The sequence below is a fragment of the Balaenoptera musculus genome, chromosome 6 (genome assembly GCF_009873245.2).
Source record: "Balaenoptera musculus isolate JJ_BM4_2016_0621 chromosome 6, mBalMus1.pri.v3, whole genome shotgun sequence".
Taxonomy (NCBI): domain Eukaryota; kingdom Metazoa; phylum Chordata; class Mammalia; order Artiodactyla; family Balaenopteridae; genus Balaenoptera; species Balaenoptera musculus.
In genome coordinates, this window is record NC_045790.1 from 113275313 (window position 1) to 113296310 (window position 20998).

Consider the following 20998-nt stretch of genomic DNA (forward strand, 5'->3'; position numbering starts at 1 on the left):
GCCTTTGCTGCAGGCCAAGGTGGCGGCTGGATCAAGGTGGGCTGGTGGTATGCGCCCCAAGCCCCCCACACAGGCTGCTTGGGCTCCAGTGGTGGAAAGTGGGGTTCCTTCTGCCAAGCCATGGACCCTGCCTCTCAGCAATTTTCTCCCTCATCTTCCGGAATGTCAGTTGCAGAGGATCAGCTCCAGTATCCAGCCTTCAAGTGCAAAGGGCCCTCTCTATCGACGAGCATTCCAACAGTCTTTTGGCAGACAGACAGACAGACAGACAGACATCACAGAGGTACACACAAGGAATTCCAAAGGCATCTTCTGCACGTCTCCAAATTCCACCTACTGTCCAAGGCTCGGTCACACCTCCTCCTGCTCACTCCAGCCCACTCTCAGCGGACCCATCCCTCAGCCTGTGGATCTGATCACCTCTGGACGGTTCTCTGGAGTGGCGGCCGTGAGTCTGGTGTCTTCAGATGCACTTAAGCTAACGGGAAGCAGGATGTCCTTCTCTTCCCTCTATCTGCTCACTTGCCAGGCCAGGGCTGCACACCCCGCAGGTGCTGGGCACTTAGAGATTGGTCAATGATAAACGTCAGAGGCGTGACGCCCTGTATCCTGAGATCACTGGGTTTACACACAGTGAGCGCACAGGTGGGGTGGGCGCTGGGGGTGCAGAGCTATCACACGACGTGGATGCTGAGGCCCCAGGACGAAGCGCTTCTCATGCATGATCACATTTGACTCCACAGCCTGGCGAAGCATTTTACAGGTGAGGAACACCTGGACACCTCACTTCTGACCTGTCCCCACGCATCACGGTTGGAAACATGCCTGAGGCCTCAAAGTCGACGAGGAGCACACCCAGGACGTGCACACACATCTCGCAAACACACATCTCATGGGATCTTTCCCCAGTCGGGTCTCCAGATGAGACCTTAGTCACATGATACCTTGCTTGTAGATTTGTTAGAGACCCTGACGTGAGGACCAGACAGCTATGTCCAGGTTCCTGACCCACAGAAATGTCAGACGATGCCTGTCTTTTATTTTCAGCTACGTTTGGGGGTAATTTGTTACGTGGCAATAAACGATACAAACGCTGAAAGTGGTGTCCCTAGTCCATCTCCCAGAATTAGAGTCTTCTAGATCGTCCTAACCATTGAGGTTTCTAGTTTTAAAATGAATTTGAGAAAGTCCCAAGTGAAGCAAAATTCTTGCACCGTCAAACAGGTCAGCTCCCAACAGAGGCCTGGGAATTGGACTTCTCCCAAATCTACGTGATCTCCGTTTGTCAATTTGGAAAAATAAAAATAAAAAAAGAAAGCAGGATGTTTTGTGCATGTGGCTTTTGTTGACGTCTTGACTCCTGGGGGATTACTGGAAAGTGATTATTTTCCTGGCTGAGGCACAAGCTGAGTCCTGCCTTCCTTTCTCCCTGGACCACTTCTCAGAGGAAATCCAGGCAGATATGCACCACTTCCACATGGGCATGCCTCCCTCCTGCATCCTCCCCAGGCGCTGGGTAGGCCTTGCACCCTGAGTCCTGACACATCATCATCAGGCTCTGTTTCCCCTTGTTCTGTGTTTCCATGTTACTGTGTTTTCAGGTCAGTATGTCTACACTGTATCCATTTGAGGTCCTTGTCACCCCTCTTTTGGGTACCAGTGCCTGGCACAGAGCAGGCACTCAATAAAGCGTCATTGAATGAATGAATGAATGTCTGGTAGCAGAACTTTTGGCGGGGGGGAGGGGTAGGTTGGGGCAAGGAAGGCAGGTGGGGAGCACGCTTTCTGCAGCAGTCCTTCCCCGAGGGAAAGCACCGAGAGCTGAGGCTGCCCCTCCTCCCTCCCTCCTTTCCTCTAAGAAGATGTAGGGCACCCTAGGCAGGGGGTGAGGAGCCGGATCTCCCAGACTCGGCCACTTATCAGCCGCTAGCCTATCCAGGACCCAGAAATCAGTAGGATCCTGGCCCTCCTGGGCCCCAGTCAGGCAGGTCGGCTGAGACAGACGGATGTCTCCACACCCATCTACCAAATGGAGGCACTGCCCGAGGCAGGCTCAGCTCTTGGAGGCCAAGAGCCCTGGCAGATACAAAAGGACTCGTGCCCCAAGATCTGGAGCCCAGGAGCCCCAGCTCTGCAGCAGCAGAAGCCTCTTAGCAAAGCCCCCGCCCTCATGCCAAATGGGTGTACACACACTTTCCTCCCTCCCTCCCTTCCTCCCTCCATCCCCTCCTGCCAGTCCAAGGGCACCCTAGGACACGGGGCAGCAGTGCTAAGATAAGGGGCACTGAGGACATCTTTTCCAACATGGGAAGCTTGGATTAATTCCAGCTCCAAACGGTGAACAATGGCCTGCTTTCTCCTTTGTGGGGACAGCTGTTTCCCCTCACCCAGCAAGAACTAATGCAGCCCCGTGGGAATGCTAAAAACCAACGGCCAGCCGTTACCTAGCTCCTGCGGGGGTTCTAGGCACAATCTCTCCAGGGCTCCTGAGACAGATGCTGTGAGCTGCAGATACTCAGCCGCTCTGCAGCCAAGACCCGGGCTGGCACCCTCATTTCCACGGATCTCACCTCTCCCAAGACGGGCAGCAAAGTCCCGGTGTGAGGTCTCCATTCACTTCTCCAGAAGACCCAGCCCAGGCGTGGGTGGCTGCAGGGGCTTGATGAGCTCTTGAGGACCAGTCGCTGGGGCGTGACGGATGGTGTAGGGGCGGGGGGCGGGCCCTGGGGCTGGGAGAGCGGTACCCGAGTGAGTCTAGCTTCACTGCTCCCATCCCCGGGGATGGAGAGGTGGGAGTGCTCGCTGGGTTCTAGGCTCCAGCCATACCAGCACCTGCAGGCTCTCATCCTCTGGCCCAGCCTACGGGCAGGTGCTTTCATCTGCAAAGTCTCCAGGATGAGGAAGGAGGTGCAGGGTAGTGGGGGCTCTGCAGGGCCTCGCCCCAGATGGGTCTCACTCAGGACACTACGATCTTAAACGTTAGTCTCCTCCCTCCCCTCTCCGAGGCTAAGCCTGCTCACCTTTGAGCACCTGCCTCCCGTGAGGGGAGGCCGCCCCTGGTCTTCCCAGGCCCAGTCACCCAGCCCCGCGGGGCACCTGTGGGCCAGTGCAACCCCTGGAGGCCTGAGGGTCACTCTAAGTCTCGGTCATGGACTCCTCAGGCCAGGCTGGCGGCTCCCCCTGCAGGACACCTCTCGACCAGGTCATCAGCTTCCGGCCCGTTGGATCTCATTCGGCTCCAAGGACTGGCGCCCAGGCCCGTAGCTCCTACACCCCCCGCCGGCCCCGCTCCCTGTCTTGACGTCGGTGCAGCAGCTTCCGACCTGTCCGGCTCTGATGGGAGGGCCACGCTGTTTCCTGAGTCACTTATTAGGCGCCACTGCAATCCAGGCCGAGGTTTCAGACAACAAATGTGTTGCTCAGACCTGTGATGAACGAGCTTTAATTGGCGTTTGTCCCCCAGAGTGTTTCTCGATTTCATCTTTAACCGCTGATGCCGAGAAACGGTTGCCTCTTCCAGCCCTGAAAACCCTCGAATCTGCGGACTCTGTTTCCTTTCGTGCCAAGTGCAGCCGAGAGCAAGCGGCCTGCATCACCGTCCTGGTTCCGACCTCTTCCCAGGTCACGTGCTACTGCTCGCGATCGGCCTGTGCGCTCGCCCAGGTAGCCAAGAGCGATCTGACCGCATGTTCTGCCCCTGGAGACAGGGAGCTTTCCATCTTCTGACAATGGTTCCCGCCTCCACGGCCTGGCAGGGGGATCTGCCAACTCGCATCGGTGTGGTAAAAGGAATTGCCCGCTTTGGGTTTCACTTTCCCATCCGCTCCGGTTTGTCCAGGCCGGTGGATCTCAAACCCGAGCAAACCCTAGAATCACTTGAGGGCCTTGTCAAAACGCAGATGACGGGGCCTCCCGCAATGTGTCTGAGTCAGCAGGTCTGCCGCAGGGCCCAGGAATCTGCATTCCTAACAAGGTGCAGATGCTCGTGCCGATGGTCCGTGGACCACACTCTGAGAGCCACTGGGTCTAGGTTCTGCTGCAGTAACAACAATCCCTGACATCAATGTTGGCTGAAAGCAACATGTTTCTCGCTCATGCTGTAAGCTCACCCCTGGAGGGTTGGCCAGGGACTCCCTCCGGGAACCCACTCACTGGGGACGCAGCCACTCTGGGAACGTGGCTGGTGACACGCAAGAGGGAACCAGTATGTCAGACTGGAAGAGCCACGTGCTACTTCCGCTCAGGGTCACTGGCCAGGACGAGCCAGGGGGCCGGATACTCTCATCCCGCTCTGTAGCTGGACAGCAGAGGGGGGAGCCTGGGGACCTGCCACCTCTGCAGGGCGAGAGTGAGGCCCGCACACTGCCAAGGTCGGGATGCCCCAGCATTGTGGAAACTCCCCCAGGAAGCCTGGAGGGCTGGTGCCTGACCACAACCCAAGGGCACCCCAAGGCACAGCTCTGTCTCCAGACGCCCACTGCCACTTCCTCCGAGGAAGAGCTCCCTTGGCGCATGGCTTGGGCAGTGGCTTCCTTCCACTTTCTGTGACCTTGGCCAGGATTTTGAGAGTTTCTCCTGTCCTGAGACTGGGGCCACACACTGGTTTAATGCAGGGGAAGGCCCTGGTCACACTTAAGAAGACAGCCGATCACATCTGTTTACGGTGGAAACATTAATCTTGATTTATTGAAAAACGATTACAATTATTCCTCTGTTACACAGGTTTAAAATACTTTAAAACACCCTTTCCTGGGCATAACAGTTAAAACGTATGAACACGTCTACTGGATTTTTAGGAAATGTACAACGTGTCACTCAACAGTCTAGTTTTAAAGGGCCTAATGTCCTAGAATCTTTACCATAGGTTTTCTTTGAACCGTTTTCTTTTTCTTTTCGCCAACATGTGTCCAATTATGTAGATGAGGGAGAAAAAATAAAATTACGCCAAAAGAATTTCTGCAAATATAAGAAGTAATTTTATTGCAATATACCATAGCTAAGTGGTCTGGGGAAAACGGGACACATTTTGACTTCAGTACAAATTACAACAGCTTTGAAGGGTCCAATGGAGGAAAAGATCGACAGAATAAAAGGAGAACTCGGGCAGGATGAGAAATCAAAATGGAATCACATGACCTAGACAAAACCCACAGGGCGCCCTACGGCAATGCTCCGATATGGCTTTTCTTTTGACGAGATGAAGGAGAGGGTCGTTGGCAGATGCTGGCATCCTGGGTTCGGAAGAATCTCGAAGCCAGACTTTTCTTTGGCCAGAGCAAGACTCAGTTTCCGGGGGAATTCCGGAAAGCCTCGTGGGCGGCGTGTTGTCACCCTTGGCTTTGCTCCGCAGTGGTTTCCTAAGCTGGAACCACGGTCCAATGAGGCGGGGTGGGCGGAGAACAGCACCAGAGCTGGGACCTGTCACAGCTCCTCCAGAGGAGGCGGCGCAGGGCCCCGGGGCCTGTCTTGCTTCTCCCGTTGTGGAAGGAAAGGGCATTGCACAAGGGCAGCTTTTCACAGTAAAGGGATCGCCTTTCCTTGCTGGCCCTGACAGTCCTCACCCTCGCTCAGGGAGGAGGACCAGTCTCAGACGGAGCCTGGCCGGTCCCGAGCGCCCGCGCGGCTGAGACCCGCACCCAGCACATTTGCAGATGGAAATCCAAATCACTTTCATGGGGAAAAGGCACCGCTGGCAACCCCGGAGGGGCTCACAGAGTTCATTGCACATTTGTCTGTCTGCTGAGGCCGCACCCAAGGCAGCCCAGCTGAGAGGCCACAGGCTGCTTCAATTCAGTTCTTGCAACAAACGCAGAAATTAGCACCACAAACATTCGGCAACAGAATACAATCTGCCATCGTTACACCGTGGGCCATGCAGAAAGCGACCATGTGTTGTGTGTGTGTGTGTGTGTGTGTGTGTGTGTGTGTGTTTTCAGATCACAGATGCACAGCCTAAGATTGGTGCCCGGCCTGGGGCGGCTTCACTGCTGTCTGGGAGGAGAACGGGGCCATGGGAGGGAAGGTGACCCGCATTTACCTTAATGTCCTTGGCAAAAACCCAGATGGTGGAGGCAATAGCCAGGATGGAGAAAGATGGGAGAACGAGGCACGGCAGCTACCCCCAGTGTCACCTTCAAGGAGATCTTAACAGATAGCACCACGAAAGAGAAGTGTAAAAATAAGCACCAATTTTCATTTAATTATCATCTAGAGAAAATGTGGTTTCCCTGCCCTGGACATCCTCCCATCAGGCTCTGCAGGAAGAAACATGGAAAAAGGAAGCAATTAAAATTAATTTAAGCCTGCGTTTTCATCTAAGCGCATGTGGAGAAGGCAAAGTATAAAATCCTTTTTTCTCTTTCTCCCTGTTAAAAAATAAAATCCAGAGCTAATCAAAGACTTGTCTGAAAGGGGCACTGGCACCTGCTTTTTAAATGGTGGGGTGAATTCTTGCTGCCCTTGGCAAACTTCTAATTTCTCACACGTCCTTGAGCGGGCAGGGGTGCGGACTGCATCCCACAATGGACACCCCACCTGTTTTTTCAATTCTCCCAGTGGGACCGAAGCGGGGTTGACAGGCATGATTGAAAGTCAGGGACACTGAACATTTATGACAATACAATACAAATATTTACTTAAAACTCACAAAAACAAAAGCACCTTTAATCCATCGGAAAGGCACATGCAGGATGACATTTGGCCTGTGAATGGATCTTGTAAAAACAGAGGCTCTGGAGGGTGAGGTGACCTTTACAAGGCTTGCCTCGGAACAATTTTTGAAGGTCAGGGGAAATACACATCTTCAAGTTGAATTTTTTCCAAAAAAACCCAAAAAACAAAACATGATCTCCAAATACTGCAGCCACACCCGGGCCCCTGTGGACTCCCCGTGAACGAGATCCACGGGCTCGGGGGCAAGACGCGTGGGCCCCGTTCCCTTCCCTGGGGAGTGTGGTGTAGACGGAACGGAGCTGGAGTTGGCGGGCGGCTGCGGGGCATCTAGGTCATGTGATTCGTCTCCGGGGCGGGGACTCGGCTCTTTCCCTTTGCTCTCTCTGGGTGTGGGGTGGGCCCGGCGTGGTGGGGAGGGACGAGGGGCCTTCACCGTCCAGGACACCCACGGGCGGTGCGCTGAGGTCACGAGGTTGCTCTTGGGGCCGGGCTCGCGGCTCCTAGCCCAGGAAGCAAGCCGGCCCCACTTCAAATCCGAATTTCTGTGACGCTTCACCAAAGTCGTTGAACATGATGTCCACAATGGGCACTTGCTCCACCTTGGGGGTGTCGATTTCCAGAACGGTCTTCTGATACCCTTTCTTTGTCTGGGGGAGGGGAGGGAGGGGGATGCGGGTCAGCGGGGGCTCCGAGATGAACCAGCCATCCATGCCCGCCACGCCCACCGCGGCTCCGAAAACCCACCCACAGCAGGATGGGCCGTGGGGAGCAGGCAGCGCACCCCAAGACGTCCGCCTCACCCCCCATCATCCGGGAGGGGCACGGGAGCCCGCGTAAGGAGGCTGTGCAAGGGTCCCCTCCCCGCCAGGGGACACAACCACACCAGGGACTCCTTGTCCGAAGATGAAGAAGTCTGAGAATTCCAAGACAGCCACAGCTGATCGCAGGCCCTCCCTGGGGCCATCAGCAGGCTGGGTCATGCTCGGAAGTGAGAGGGATCTGCGTTCCCAAGTTCGAGGAGAGGGAACCTTACCCGCCCTCAGAGGAGTACTGGGTAAACTGAGGTACGGAGGGACAGGGCGAGCTTGGGGAAGGAGCAGCTGCTGGGATGAGTCAGGCCCTGCCTTGCTCAGACCACCTGTTCCATCCCCGTGAGCATCTGAGTTCACGCTCAGCACCACCCTGGGGGACGTGAGCCCCACGTTTCCGATTAGGAGAGTGAGCCCCAGGAAAGGGACAGAACTGCTCCAGGAGTGGTGTCACCCCTCCCAGAATACAGGGGGTGAAGGTGCAAGTCCACCCTGGTCAGACAGCACCTACACCCAACCCTGAGCATCAGGACACTTGTCAGGGATGCACTGGCCCCGTCCCCCGGCAATTCCCCCAAGACGAGGGTCCCGGATCCTCGTAGACACGGTCTGCCCACCTGTCTGGGACCAGCAGCCTTCTCCGCCTCGCACTGGACCAGGCACATCCTCAGCTGGATCTGGCCCCGGGGAGGCCCTCCCTCCCGTCTGATCCCCAGCGAGGCATGTCCAGCTGAGGGAGAACGCAGTGCCTCCCGGGGCCTCGTTCCCCTCCCGTGGGACAGCGTGGGTCCGTCCCTCTGGGGGAGGCCGTGACCATCACCCGGGTGACCACATAAAGCCCCTGGAGTCCTGCATGGCCCTGGAGAGGCGCTCAGTAAGTCCAGCTGCTATGAGGTGGCCTTCACTCTCCGGGTGGCAGCTTCCACGACGGCCCCAGCCCCCATCTTCCCCACGGATCCCTCCCCAGGGGGAGCCCACTTGGTGAGGAACAGCCCGCACAAGGGCACCTTCATGTGACAGCAGCTCAGCAACCTCACGGCACCATTAGGGACAGACTGTGTGTGGCCCCCAGATCCAGGTGGGGAAGGCTTAGCTTAGTGTGACCGAGTTGGGAGGCGGAGCCACTGGGAGCCAATTAGGTCATAGTGGAGCCTCATGAATGGGATTCGTGCCCCTTTAAGAAACAGCCGGAAAGCTAGCTCTTAACCCCACGTGAGGACACGGCGGCGAGAAGGCGGCTGTCTGTAACCCAGGGGGAGGGCCCCCACCAGAGCCCTGCAGCTGGCTCCCAGCTCAGACATACAGCCTCCAGAACCGTGAGAAACAACTGCCTGTTCTTGATAAGTCCCTGGTCTGCAGTGACTTGTGACAGCAGCTCAAGCAGACCGGGAGAGATGCTGGGCCACAGCCATCCAGCTAAGCTGCCCCCAGAGTCCTGGCCCTCGGAAACTGAGTCAAATGACAAATATTTGTTGCTTTAGGTGCTAACTTTGGGAGGTAATTTGTTACAAGCCATGGATAACTAATATGCTCTCTGCGGCTCATCTTTCTCAACTGGAGCTCCACGGAGGTGGAGAGGATGGAAGGAAGCCTCATGGGGGCAGGACTCCTGGCCAGGCCTCCACGAACGCACCGAGCCCGGGAGGGACCTGCTCTGTGAGTTTCTGGACGTCGCCTCCTGAAGAGTCTCCCTGACCCCGCGAGCTTGTCCTCCCCACAGCCCTGCCTTAACGAGAGCACTCACTCCTGCCTGCAGCAGGCCAGGCTGGAAATACTTTAAAGCCAGGACTCGCACTTACGAGCCAATGTGCGTCCCCTCGGGAGCTCGTTAGCACCTCCGGCTCTGGCCCATCCCAGAGACGGGATTCAGGAGGCCTAGGGCGGATGCAGCGTCTGCGTGGTTTAGACGCATCTCGGGCAATTCGGACACATGTGGGTCACGGCCATCCCCTGAGCGACACTGTCTGAAGGACCTGCTCCGGCGGCCAGGAGCTCAAGGGCACAGATGCTACGAGCTTCCAACACAGGGGCCGCAGCCCGGCCTGGGGGAGCATGGCCTACTGAGCTGCCAGGGAAGGGGCTAAGGACCACTGCAGCCTTGTAGCTGCTGGGAAGCACTGGGCGGGCAGCAGGGCTGGACGCAGGGTCCCCAGAGAGGATGCCCACCCGTGCCCCTTCAGGATGGAGCCCTGGGAGGAAGCTGAGCCCTCGCCCTCCCTCGGCCAGTCCAGAGAGGAGGGGCCAGAGTCCACCCTGCCTGCCCCAGCTCTACCCCCTCACCGGTCCCAGCACGGACCGCCACCCAGCAGGGACTCAAGTGAGACGTCTGGCCTGGCCTCCCCTGGGCCGCTGCTGTCATGGGGAGCTGTGCGGCTTCGGCCACAGGCGGCCGGAGCCTCGCACGCCAGTGGGCTGGGCAGCCCAGCCTTCTCCTTCCCCACAGGGAGTGGGGCAAACAGGCCTTGGCAGGGCCAGCGCCCGTCTCTTCCCGCCCACAAGGGACGGCGGCGCGTGCTCGGCTGGCAGGGTGATTTCTCCCGGATTGATGGGGCCCCAGCGCTCCGATGATCAGAGTGCTTAGAGGGGGCATCTGTAAGCTGTAAGCCGCCGTGTGCACACCGCTCCATTACCCTGTTATTCCTGAAGCATAAATAACCATTATGGGCTGGCAACGGCCCCCGGGGGTGCGCAGAGCTGCACGAACAAGGGGATTTATGTGGCGTGGCTCCTTGGGCCTCCTGCCCGGTGATCTGTGCTCCTCCACAGGGCCGGCCCTGCTCGGTGGCCCACCTGTCAGGCTACAGAGCTGCACCGTGCCAGCGTCTGAATCCCAGTGTCTTTGGCCCTTATTTTTTATTGTTTTTAATAGATTTATTTTTGGCTGCGTTGGGTCTTTGTTGCTGCGCGCGGGCTTTCTCTAGTTGCGGCAAGCGGGGGCTACTCTTCGTTGTGGTGTGCGGGCTTCTCACTGCGGTGGCTTCTCTTGTTGCGGAGCACGGGCTCCAGGCACACGGGCTTCAGTAGTTGTGGCACGCGGGCTCAGTAGTTGTGGCTCACAGGCTCTAGAGCGCAGGCTCAGGAGTTGTGGTGCACGGGCTTAGCTGCTCCGCGGCATGTGGGATCTTCCCGGACCAGGACTCAAACCCATGTCCTCTGTATTGGCAGGCGGATTCTTAACCACTGCGCCACCAGGGAAGCCCCGGCCCTTATCACCATGTGAATCCTGCAGGATTACCTGGGAGGGGTGTGACTTTTCAAACCATGCTGAACTTCTGGTGGGCAGTGGAGTTGGGTGGGGTGAGCAGAGCGCTGACTGCTCCAGGCCGTTCTGCAGAGGCGCCCCTACGCCCCACCTCCATGCTCTGCTCGGCCCAACCCTCCCCCGAATCCCCTCTCCTGCCTGCCTGCTGGGCCCATGTTCTCCATCAACAGGATTATTCTGTTTAGAGCCATGATCTCTCCACCTCCTCAAAGGTAGCATCTTTTCCAGAAGTAAAAATGTCAAGCGCCAAATCCAGATATTCCCATGATGCTAACTAAGTCTTGCCTCTGCATTGGAGATGCCCAGAGGACCACTACAGAGCTCAGAAATGACTGCCAGGATTCCTGGTGTCGGGGCAGAAAATTGGATCTGTGTTGTTGATTTTCTCAAGGAGAAGCTCACGGTCGGGATGTCACATGGATCTCAGCTTCGGGGCTCCTGGGCAGCAGGGCTGGCTTCTTTGGGTGGAGGCGAAGGAGCCCGGTCCTTCCAGCCTTCTGAGCGATCCCCAAATCTTTGACTGTCCTTCCTGTAGAATGGCAATTTTGTTCCCCGGGGCGCATGTGGCAAAGTCTGGAGGAACTTCTGGTTGTCACAACTGAGCGGGTAGAGGATCTAGCTGGTCAAGTCCAGGAATTCTGCTCAACATCCTACAATGCACAGGACCCTTCTACTCCCCTGCCACACCCACACACAACAAAGAATCATCTGGCCCCAAAGGCTGAGAAACTCTGGTCTAGAACCAGGTTTTCTCTGCATGCCTTAAGGGAGCAGAACAGGAACGACAGGTGGAAATAATGGGCAAGTGGGTTCCAGCTCATTTCTCAGAAGAGCTTCCTAACACTGAGACTTCAGAACCGTGGCCTGGGCTGACTCAGGAGGTAGTGAGCTCCCTGTTGATGGAGGCATTCAAGGTGCAGCTATGCCAGGAAGGGACTGCGGTGGGAGGAATGCTGGAGTGGGAATTAGGAGACTCAGCTCCGCCATACCCTGAGGGTCTTGGCAAGTCACTCACAAAATAAAGCGAAGACCCTGATCAGTGGTTCTCACCCAGGAGTGGGGAGTGCCCCTCGTGCCTTGGGTGCATGGATGCTGGTGATGTCCTGAAAGGCCCAAGCAATGGGCAGCTGCCCCAGAGGCTGACAGCACACCCACGTCATCAGGAGACGTCGGGCCAGAGGGACAGGACTTTGGATTGTAGGATTAAGGAAGGTCCGAGCTTGCCCTGTACTGGGAGCCTGCAGAGCTGGGAGGTCGGGTTCTGAGTTAGACAGCAGCGCTGGAAACTTCTGGGCGGGGAGCTTCGAGAGGAAGAGGCATGGGGTCACTTGAATCTTCCCAGGAAGCTCTCAAGAGTGCAGGAGCCTTCTGAGCTGCATTAGGGGGCCAGGGGCATCTGCCTTTTCACCCCGGTCAGTTCTTCACAAGATCCATTTTCCCAGCGTCCCTTCCAGGGAATGGTCTCTCTTCCAGGAAACCAGTCTGCACCCTTTACCAGATGACACGTATGGGGCCACCCAGAGTGTTTCCCTTTCTGCCGTGGAAGCCAAGGACCTCCAAGCCCCGCCCCAGGCTCTGTCTCTGCTCTACGAGAGTCCCTGTTTCTCCTCACATCTCCACCTTGACTGCCTTGTGCTGTGAGCCCGTGTTGCCTAAAACCATCACAGGAACAGGGATTCTTCTGGGGCTCATGGCAGCTGAGCACGGCTCTGAGCTCTTTTTAGGCACGTTCCCCCTGGAACAGCCCTGTGACGTGATGCTGTTATTACCTTCGTTTGTAGGAGACAGACATGAGGGATGATTTTACTTGGTGCCTCACGACCTTCTGGGAGCAGCTTGGGGTTTGCGTCAGGAACGTGAACAAGTGCTGGATGGCTGAGGCTTCCGGAGGCTTCCGGATCCCTTTCCACAGGGAACTGCATCCCTATCTGACCTTAAATAGGGACCAGTTCTGCACATTCCATGGGCAGGTCTGAAGGACTGACCCTCACCAGTCCCGGGGGCCAGGGCAGCACGGAGGGGAGGCCCAGCTTGCCGAGGAGGCTGCCCTTCCGGGCACCCTGGCCCCATGCCTGCCCTGCACTCGCCTCTAGCCCCAAGGAATCCCTTGGGGGTTACAACTAGATCCTTTTGTAGGGAGAAGGACTGGAGCTTCCCACAGCTGAAGGGTCCATCCCAGTCCCGGCGGGGCAGCCAGGGGAGGAGGCAAGACGTGAACTTGGGTCCACCCGAGTCCTGCTCTCAGCGGCTACGAGCGACCCAGTGGGCCAGCACTGCCCTCCCGCTTTCCTGCCAGGCCGAGCCCGCCCTGCAGGACCGTCCAGACACTCTGGCTTGGCCGAGTAGCCAGACCACCTGAGCAGGGAACCCTCAGGTCCCACACACGCCCCGAAAGCACAGGACAGGACCGCACAGCAGGGAAGACGGACCCACAGGCAGGAGCATTGGCTGCTCACAAGCACACAGAGACAGCTCAGTGCCCGGACGCCTGCCCCTGGCTGCGGACACCTGTGACCAGCTCTGACACATGCCCTGGCCACTCTGTACGACAAGGGTGTTGGAGCCAAGTGGTGAAACCTTCTGGAACCAGGAAGAACCAGAAGGGACTGCAGATGGTTCACTCAATGTGGAAATCCACGGGAAGGGCCCTGACCGGAACTGGGGCCTGGGAATTATGGAAGAGCTTCCCGACCTCGAGACCAGAGGCACAGTGCCTTCCAGAGGAGGGTGTCCACAGGCGCCGGCACCGCGAAACTGGCCCTGGACACTAAGTGGGGTGGACCCCCGACTAGCCCTGTCCCCCAAGGGAGCCGGGCTGGGTGGGGGCCTCGGGCAGGGTCTCTGGGGAGCAGGTGGTGAGAGGCCGGGGGTCTGATGTCAGATGTGACGCTAAGACCCGTAAAGGCGGTGCTTCCTGCTGACACCCCCATCTCCAGTCCTGGAAAGGCCACAGGAGGGACACGTCTGAGGGTTTCACCAGGACTGGGCCCCGTGCACGGCCCAGGACGCAGCTCAGACCCGGGCTGCCCAGGGCAGACGCAGCCCCGGCAGGCACAGTCGAGGGGCTGACCCTGGCAAGCACAGGGGCCGGGGGCCAAAGAGTGAAGCAACCCCAGGCCTGACTGGCTCCTCGGGCCTGAGCAGAACGTCCCTCCCAGAGGGCGGCACAGGGTCCAGGGAGGTGACCCAGCGAGGGCTGGGGGTGCCACAAGGGTTGACACTGTCACCGCCCTCTGAGCCTGCAGGACACCTCCCAGCACGGCCACACTCTCAGGAGCGAACTCAGACTCAGCTCCGGCCACTCCCCAAAAAGTGGAGGCGTCTCAACTTCCGAATCGGACCAAGAACGCTCCATGTCACACCAGGCACGGGGTCAGGGACCCAGGCTCGGCCTTTGCCACCAGGTCTCAGCGTGGCCTTCCCGACGCCAGCTCCGCGGGAAGGTCCCCACCGCTGGCCCGGGGATTCCACGTCCGCCAGCCACGGTCAGCGGCACCGTCCCTGGGCCCTCGCTGCACCCAGGGCCCGGCACACGGTAGGCGCCCGGGAAGTTCGCGGTGATCGAATGAACTGCGTGAGGCACCGACAGACGCCGTCCCCCGTCCCCACCCCCAGGCGGGGCGGCGGGCGACACTCACAGCACAGCCGTCCACCAGGGCGCGAATGTAGGGGCTGTTATCGTAGGACATCTCCTCATCGTTGGAGCCCAGGAAGCGCATGGCCTTGTCGTAGCTGCCCGTGGCGGCGTCCTGCCAGGCGACCGACTGGTAGCAGTTATAGGTGATGTTTTGGTGGGCGGAGGCGCTGAGCAGCCGCAGGAAGGTCATCTGGACCACGCCCACGGGGTTGCCCTCAGTGTCCACATAGGAGAGCTGCAGGGGAACAGGAAGGGGCGCTCAGCAGGGAGGGGATACACGGCCGCGCAAAGCCCCTCGTCCACACGGCCGGGGCTCCCAGAGCTCCAGCCACTCGCTGTCTCCTCTGGAGCGTGCTGGGGCCAAGAGCCCCACCTGGAAACCTGCTGCACGCCCGGGCCCCGGGGCCCAGGCCAGCATGCGCTGGCCTCTCTGGGGCGTTCCCTGGAACACTGTGAACCACGCCTCATTCCTTTCAGGGACCTAGATAACCCGCCCACTCCACTTTACCTGGTTGGTCCCTACTCAGCCTCCAGGGTTCAGCTCATGTGCCTCTGCCTCCAGGAAGTCTGCCGGGGTTATCCCGGCAGTGTCCATCTTTCCTACCGGCTGTAAGGCCCTCCACACCAGCACTGGACTCCTGTGTCAGAGGCACCTGGGGCCTGGTCTGCAGCCCTCCCTGGACCGTGAGGACCGTGAGGACCCTGAGGGCACGGGCTTGGCATGTGCATCCCCGTTACTGTGCCCCGATGCCGGAGAAAAGAAGGTGCTCATTAGATCATGCTAATACATGAAAACCACTGGCTGATCTCTGTGACGTACAAGGACCTGGCCCGGGCCACGAGAATTGGAGACAGAAAGGGCAGATGGCTTCGGGGAGGAAGGGGCCTGAGGCATGGGGTCTTGGCCAGAAAACAGGAAGGCCGGCCTGTGAGAGGGTCACAGGCCATATGGCCAAGAGCCAGAAGCCTGGAGGGACCAGGCACCATCGTGGAGGCACCGGGGAGAGGCCCTTCTTGCCCCTTCCCGGGTGTGGAATCCAGGGGAAAGCAGAGTGGGCCGTGCTGTGGCCCGGGGTGGTCAGCCTTGCCCACACTGAGCGGGCAGCCCGGGGCGCTCTGGTGGCAGGAGCCTCGCTGAAAGCCCCGCTCTCTGCCAGCAAACCCAGGGCAGCACCCGGGAGAGAGTGCTGGTTCTCAAGTGGCTTCTCAGCGTCACAGGTCGGATGCACGCTGGGCTGAGAGCTCAGCCGGGCGCGGGCCAGTGCCAGGCGTCCCGAGAGACAGATCAGTTTCTGCGTCTTCTGAACTGCAGCTTTCTGAGCTGCTGGACACAGCAGGGGCGGGGACAGTCCTCAGCCCCTGGGACGAGGCGGGTCTCTCCTCTCCCTGAAGGCCCTCAGCGTGAGAGGCCAGGCTCTCCTCACACACCCAGCAGAGCAGGCTTGGCCCATCACGTCTCCCCGACAGACGATGCACAGACGGACGTCAGGATCTGAGACCCGCGCTTCTCCTGCCTGCACACGGCCGCTCCCCCGCTGCTCTGTCTCGGACCCTAGCCCCCAGCCTACCCTAAAAGAGCCGTGCTGAACACACGAGGGAGAATTTAAGTTGATGTTGTGCACGTATGTATAGAGATATCTATGTAATTAGAGCTGAAGGCGGTGAGCCAGGCCTGGGATCCTGCCCTTCCCACCGGAGCGGGGAGAGCGCAGAGCTGCTGGTCAGCTCCCCACACAGCCACCAGACACCGACTTCCAGCCGGACCTTGAGGAGAGAGAGTGAATACCAACCGCAGTCTGGGCCGTCGGGTGCTCCTCCTGGACGGAAGGTGACTGACTGGAGGAAAGACGCATGCACAGAGAGAGGTGGGGCAGCGCTGGACGCAGAAGGACCTGAAGCCCCCAGTGCCAGGCAGGCGGAGAAGGACCAGGCACGGCCGAGCCCCGCCCCACGATGGAGTCCCAGAGCCCCGTCGTGAGGCCCCGCCCTCCTGCGGGAAAGCAGCTCTGCAGTAGCACCTTCACTTGGGATGCCCAGGGCAGCCAGCCCAGAAAAGCACCTATTTCTTCGGGGAGGGACCTGTATTTACGCCCTGTCCACTCTGATGGTCACAGGCTGCTAGAAATGATGCAGCAGGAAAATGCCAAAGACGAGCTGATGCTTCCCCTAGACTGTCCCTTCACCTCCATCCTTGGTCAACTGTCTGCGAAACAGGACCCAAGCAGCAGGCAGGCTCTGGGCTGGCGGCTGAAAGTGGGTGTTCTCTACCCGCTTCCACAGAGCAAGGGGTTGGGGGTGTGGGGCCCTGTCTGGAGAAGGCCGCCAGCACGGCTGCAGAAAGGACCACGGCCCCGGCTCCTCCTGACCCCTGTGCCCACCACCCCGTCTATCCACCCGGCTCAAGTGCCCTGGGCACTGCCCCCCCGAGTGGGCGTCCACTTCAGGTCCTTCTGCCTGCCAGCGGCTCCTTCCCGAGGACAGCACCGAGGAGGTGAAGGAGAGGAGAAACAGCAGGAGAAAAAGGGGGCGAGGGTGCCGGAGGTCCCCACACAGAGACGAGAGGAAGTCCCCGGACGTGCCAAGGTGAGCGCAAACCTTCAGTGTCTGGAAAGAGCTGCAGTGACTGGGAATCAAGGACACAGGGCGTGAGATATTAATTGTGAGCACGGAGCCCCTCCGGGCCTAGCAACGGGGGTCTCCAAGTGCAGCGGGCAGAGGCTGCTGGAAGGCCCTACTCTGAGTCCTGGGGGAACGTGGCCCTGGGACCCCCGGGGAGCCAACTGAGGGCAGAGGGTCGGGCCCGAAGTCGTGGACCCGAGAGCTGGCTTCTGAGTGAGAAGGACGTCCTTCAAGGATGGCCCAGGTGGGACACTAGCCGAAGAGTGAACGCAGGAAGCAAAGGGGGCTCTCGTGGCACCTGCAACGCGGCCACATCTGGAACCTAGTCCTTGAACTTGCCGGGAAGGGAGCACAGAACTCTGCACTTGATTCCAGAAACGGGCCCAGATCAAACTCCCGAGATGTTCAGGGAAAACACCCTGCCGCATGGAAGCAGTCGCTGGCCCCACACGATCGGGTCCAAATGGCCTCGGCCTCTATACCGGCTAGAAAAGCATCACATCCAGATCTTTAGAGGGATGCCAGTTGCCTTTCACCTCCGGGATGGCCTATTTAAGACTGGCTCCCCAGAAGTTAACACAGGGACCAGCATGGTCGTGTGCGATGCAACGGAGAAGCCCAGAGTCCCGTCGGCAACCGGAATGGCCCCTCGGCCCCCAGCCACAGCAGGGGCGGGGCACAAGTAGGACGGATCCTGGAAAGAATTGGATGGTTTAATGGTCCAGGACCCACTTCATCCAAGCTGCCCGCTAGGACTTAGCAAAATAAACCCTCCACTCCCGGTGTCTCTGGTCTCAATTCCTGGCGGCACCCAGCTGGGGCTCTGGATGCCAGCTTCGTGTCCTCCAGCTGAACAGACAACCATCCAGCTGCTCCCGGCTAAAGTGAACCCTCGTCAGGGCGGCAGGAGGGGCCGGCCTGAGTCTGGCGGTCACGGCCGTGGAGCAGTTTGGCCGAAGGACAAGAGCAGGTGTGGCGCTGGGGGCGATTAGTCCCATGCAGAGCCGAGCCAGGCCGTGCCGCAAGCAGGCAGCCCCGTGGCCACTTACCAGGGACCCTCGCTTGTACTGACTGTACCAGGTGGAGGGCTGCTCTTTGGGCCAGCGGGCCATTTTACTCTGCAAGATACGAAACGGGTGGGTTTAACCGACACTGCACACAAGTCGGAGGCCGTCTTACCAGTTTGCCACGCTTGAATTCACTGAACCAGGAACCCGGGTTTTCTTTGGGCCAAGAAGTGATTCTGGCCTAAACATCGAGGCGGGAGGTGGGGAGGGAGAGAAACAGAGAGAACGACAGTGTTACTTCTGCCTTCACGAGAAATGCTCCCACGTCCTGCAAACACGCCTTCTCCCCGCCCAAGCGGGCCTGCGTCCTGCCCTCACGGAGATGCAAGACGGCCGGCTGGGAGAAGATCCCTTAGGTGCACCTAACTCCCCCAGAGCCGGGCACTCACTCCAGGACGGGCCCATGACCGCGATGGGGACGGGGGAGCCCTGGTGCTTTCGAGGCGCGAGCACCTGCTTCTCGTGCAGGGTCAGAAAAGTCTGCATCTGATCAGTTCTGTGTATCCAGCACCTAGGACAGAGCCTGGCACTTCGTGACTGCAGAAAAATGCTCGTGGGGTGAATTAATGAAGGGGTGAACGGGGGGATTCTCACTCATCTCGCCCAGATGACGACAGTAATGATAATAAGACCATTTACTACTGATAGGCTGAGAGCAGACAGGTGGGCATTCTCTGATTGGATCCCCTGATCTGGGGGCGTGGCTCCATCTCCAAGGCCTCTGCCTGGGGACAGAGTGGGCAGGAGACCCTACTGAGGTCCAGCTGGGTGTGAGGTGTGCGTGTGTGTTTCTGCGTATGATGCGTGCATATGTGGTGGTGCGTATGTGGTGTGTGCGAGTGTGGTGTACAATGGTGTGTGTGTAGTGTGCGTGCCGAGGGTGTGGTGGGGCTTTCTCTCTGGGGAGAGTGCCCACGGCTCCAGTCTGTTCCCAGCTGTCCCTCTGGTGCTCTGCCTGGGCCCCAGGTCCTGGTCCCCATCCCCTGGCTTCTCCTCTGAGCTGGCCTCGTGCAGGGAAGCCTGAGAAGCGGCCCCACTGGAGGAAGAGCAAGTCCAGCCTGCCCCCCGCCCCTCGGGACTCTCCCCTCTGGTTCCAAACCTGCCGCTGTCAGCGCTGTGCTCGAAAAGCACGAAGGCCGCCTCCTCCCAGAGCAGGACCAGAGGCGTGGGCAGGCTGGCACCTCGCCCAGACTTCTGCCCTCCATCCCCACCCCTTCGCCACCAAGGGGGCCCTGCAACCCGGGAGACTGGGCAGAATGCCTCAACCCGCCCGAAGCTCCCAGCCCGTGGGGCCCTGGTGGTCAGCACACGTGCAGAGGAAAGGTGAGGAGCAGCGGGGGTCACTCAGCGCCCCAAGCCCACCGTCCGCCTGGCTCCACCACCAGCGAGGGCTCCTGGGGGGCGCCCTACTGGTTCTCCAGCAGCGAGGCCGTTTGCAGAGGACAGACAGCAACAAAAGAATGTGAGCCAGCATTTTTCCACTTGAATTTCTGCCTGGGCCTCTGCCAGATGCAAGGGTCCTGAGGTTTGAATTTCCTTGTGAACCACAGGGGTCTTGTTGCCAGGAGTGTGGTTTCCCAAGGATTTAAAATCCCAGGTAGGGAGAGCGTGAACATGAAACAGGGGTCCCCAAGGCATCCACGTCAGTGCAGAGCCCCTGTTCCTGCCGGCCCACAGGAGTGCCGGAGCTCCCCTCGGTGAGAGAGAGATTTAGGGACAGGGCACCTCTCCCTCCAGAGGAAGGGGCTCTGGGCGCTGAGGCAGCTGGGAAGCCGAGGACCACAGGCTGCCCGACTCCTGCTGTGCCCGACCCTGAACCTGCACAGGTACCATGGCTGCGGCTCCAGGAACCCACTGCCCTCGGTGTGCGGCACGGGATGGGGAGCCGTCTGGGCGGGACCTTACGGAGGAGGGTTTGTCCAGGCAGATGCAAAGGGCACTGCGGCCAAAGTCTCCACCATCTTCCCAGGTAGAGACCTCACCCCACTTCCTCACCTGTCCTGGGCCACAGTGGGCCTGGCCTCCAACGCGTGCTTGAGAGAAAGCAGCACACGCCTGCCACACACGCCTGTCCCTGCACACCACCCGCACATCACCCACACGCCACCCACACACCATCCACATGCCATCCACACACCACCCACACGCCACCCACATGCCACCCGCACACCATCCACACGCCACCTACATGCCATCCACATGCCACCCACACGCCATCCACACACCACCCACACGCCGACACACCATCCACACGCCACCCACACGCCATCCACCCGCCATCCACATGCCACCCACATGCCATCCACACGCCACCCACGTGCCATCCACACACCACCTACACGCCATCCACACCACCCACACGCCATCCACGTGCCACACGCACACCATCCACACGCCACCTACATGCCAGCCACATGCCACCCACACGCCATCCACACGCCGACACAACATCCACACGCCACCCACATGCTGACACACCATCCACACGCCACCCACACGCCATCCACGTGCCATCCACATGCCACCCGCACGCCATCCACACGCCACCTACATGCCATCCACACACCACCCACACACCATCCACGTGCCATCCGCATGCCACCCACACGCCATCCACGTGCCATCCATCAGCCATCCACACACCATCCATACGCCATCCACACGCCACCTACACGCCATCCACCTGCCATCCACACACCATCTGCACACCACCTGCACACCCATCCACACACATTGGTTCACACCCTTCCGCACACGCAGAGACCCCACCACAGAGGCGAGGACACTGAAAGACCACAGAGGTGACTCAGATCGACACCCCACAAAATCTCCATGGATCAGACCCTCGCTAAACAGACTGTAAAGGAAGGCATGGCACTCAGGAGCGACTACCCAGGAAGCTGACACTACGAATTTCAGCCAACGCCAGCTT

At 59.2% G+C, this 20998-nt stretch overlaps 1 protein-coding gene across 1 annotated transcript in view; it reads right to left on the minus strand.

Moving 5' to 3' along the window:
• Positions 1-6358: 6358 nt before the first annotated feature.
• The window catches only part of COL5A1 (collagen type V alpha 1 chain), a 167692-nt gene continuing 153052 nt past the window's right edge, over positions 6359-20998 (minus strand). Inside the window, 3 exon segments of the mRNA XM_036854371.1 lie at positions 6359-7319; positions 14382-14615; positions 18049-18117. Of these exon segments, the coding sequence (XP_036710266.1) occupies positions 7173-7319; positions 14382-14615; positions 18049-18117 (450 nt within the window). The 3' untranslated portion in view covers positions 6359-7172.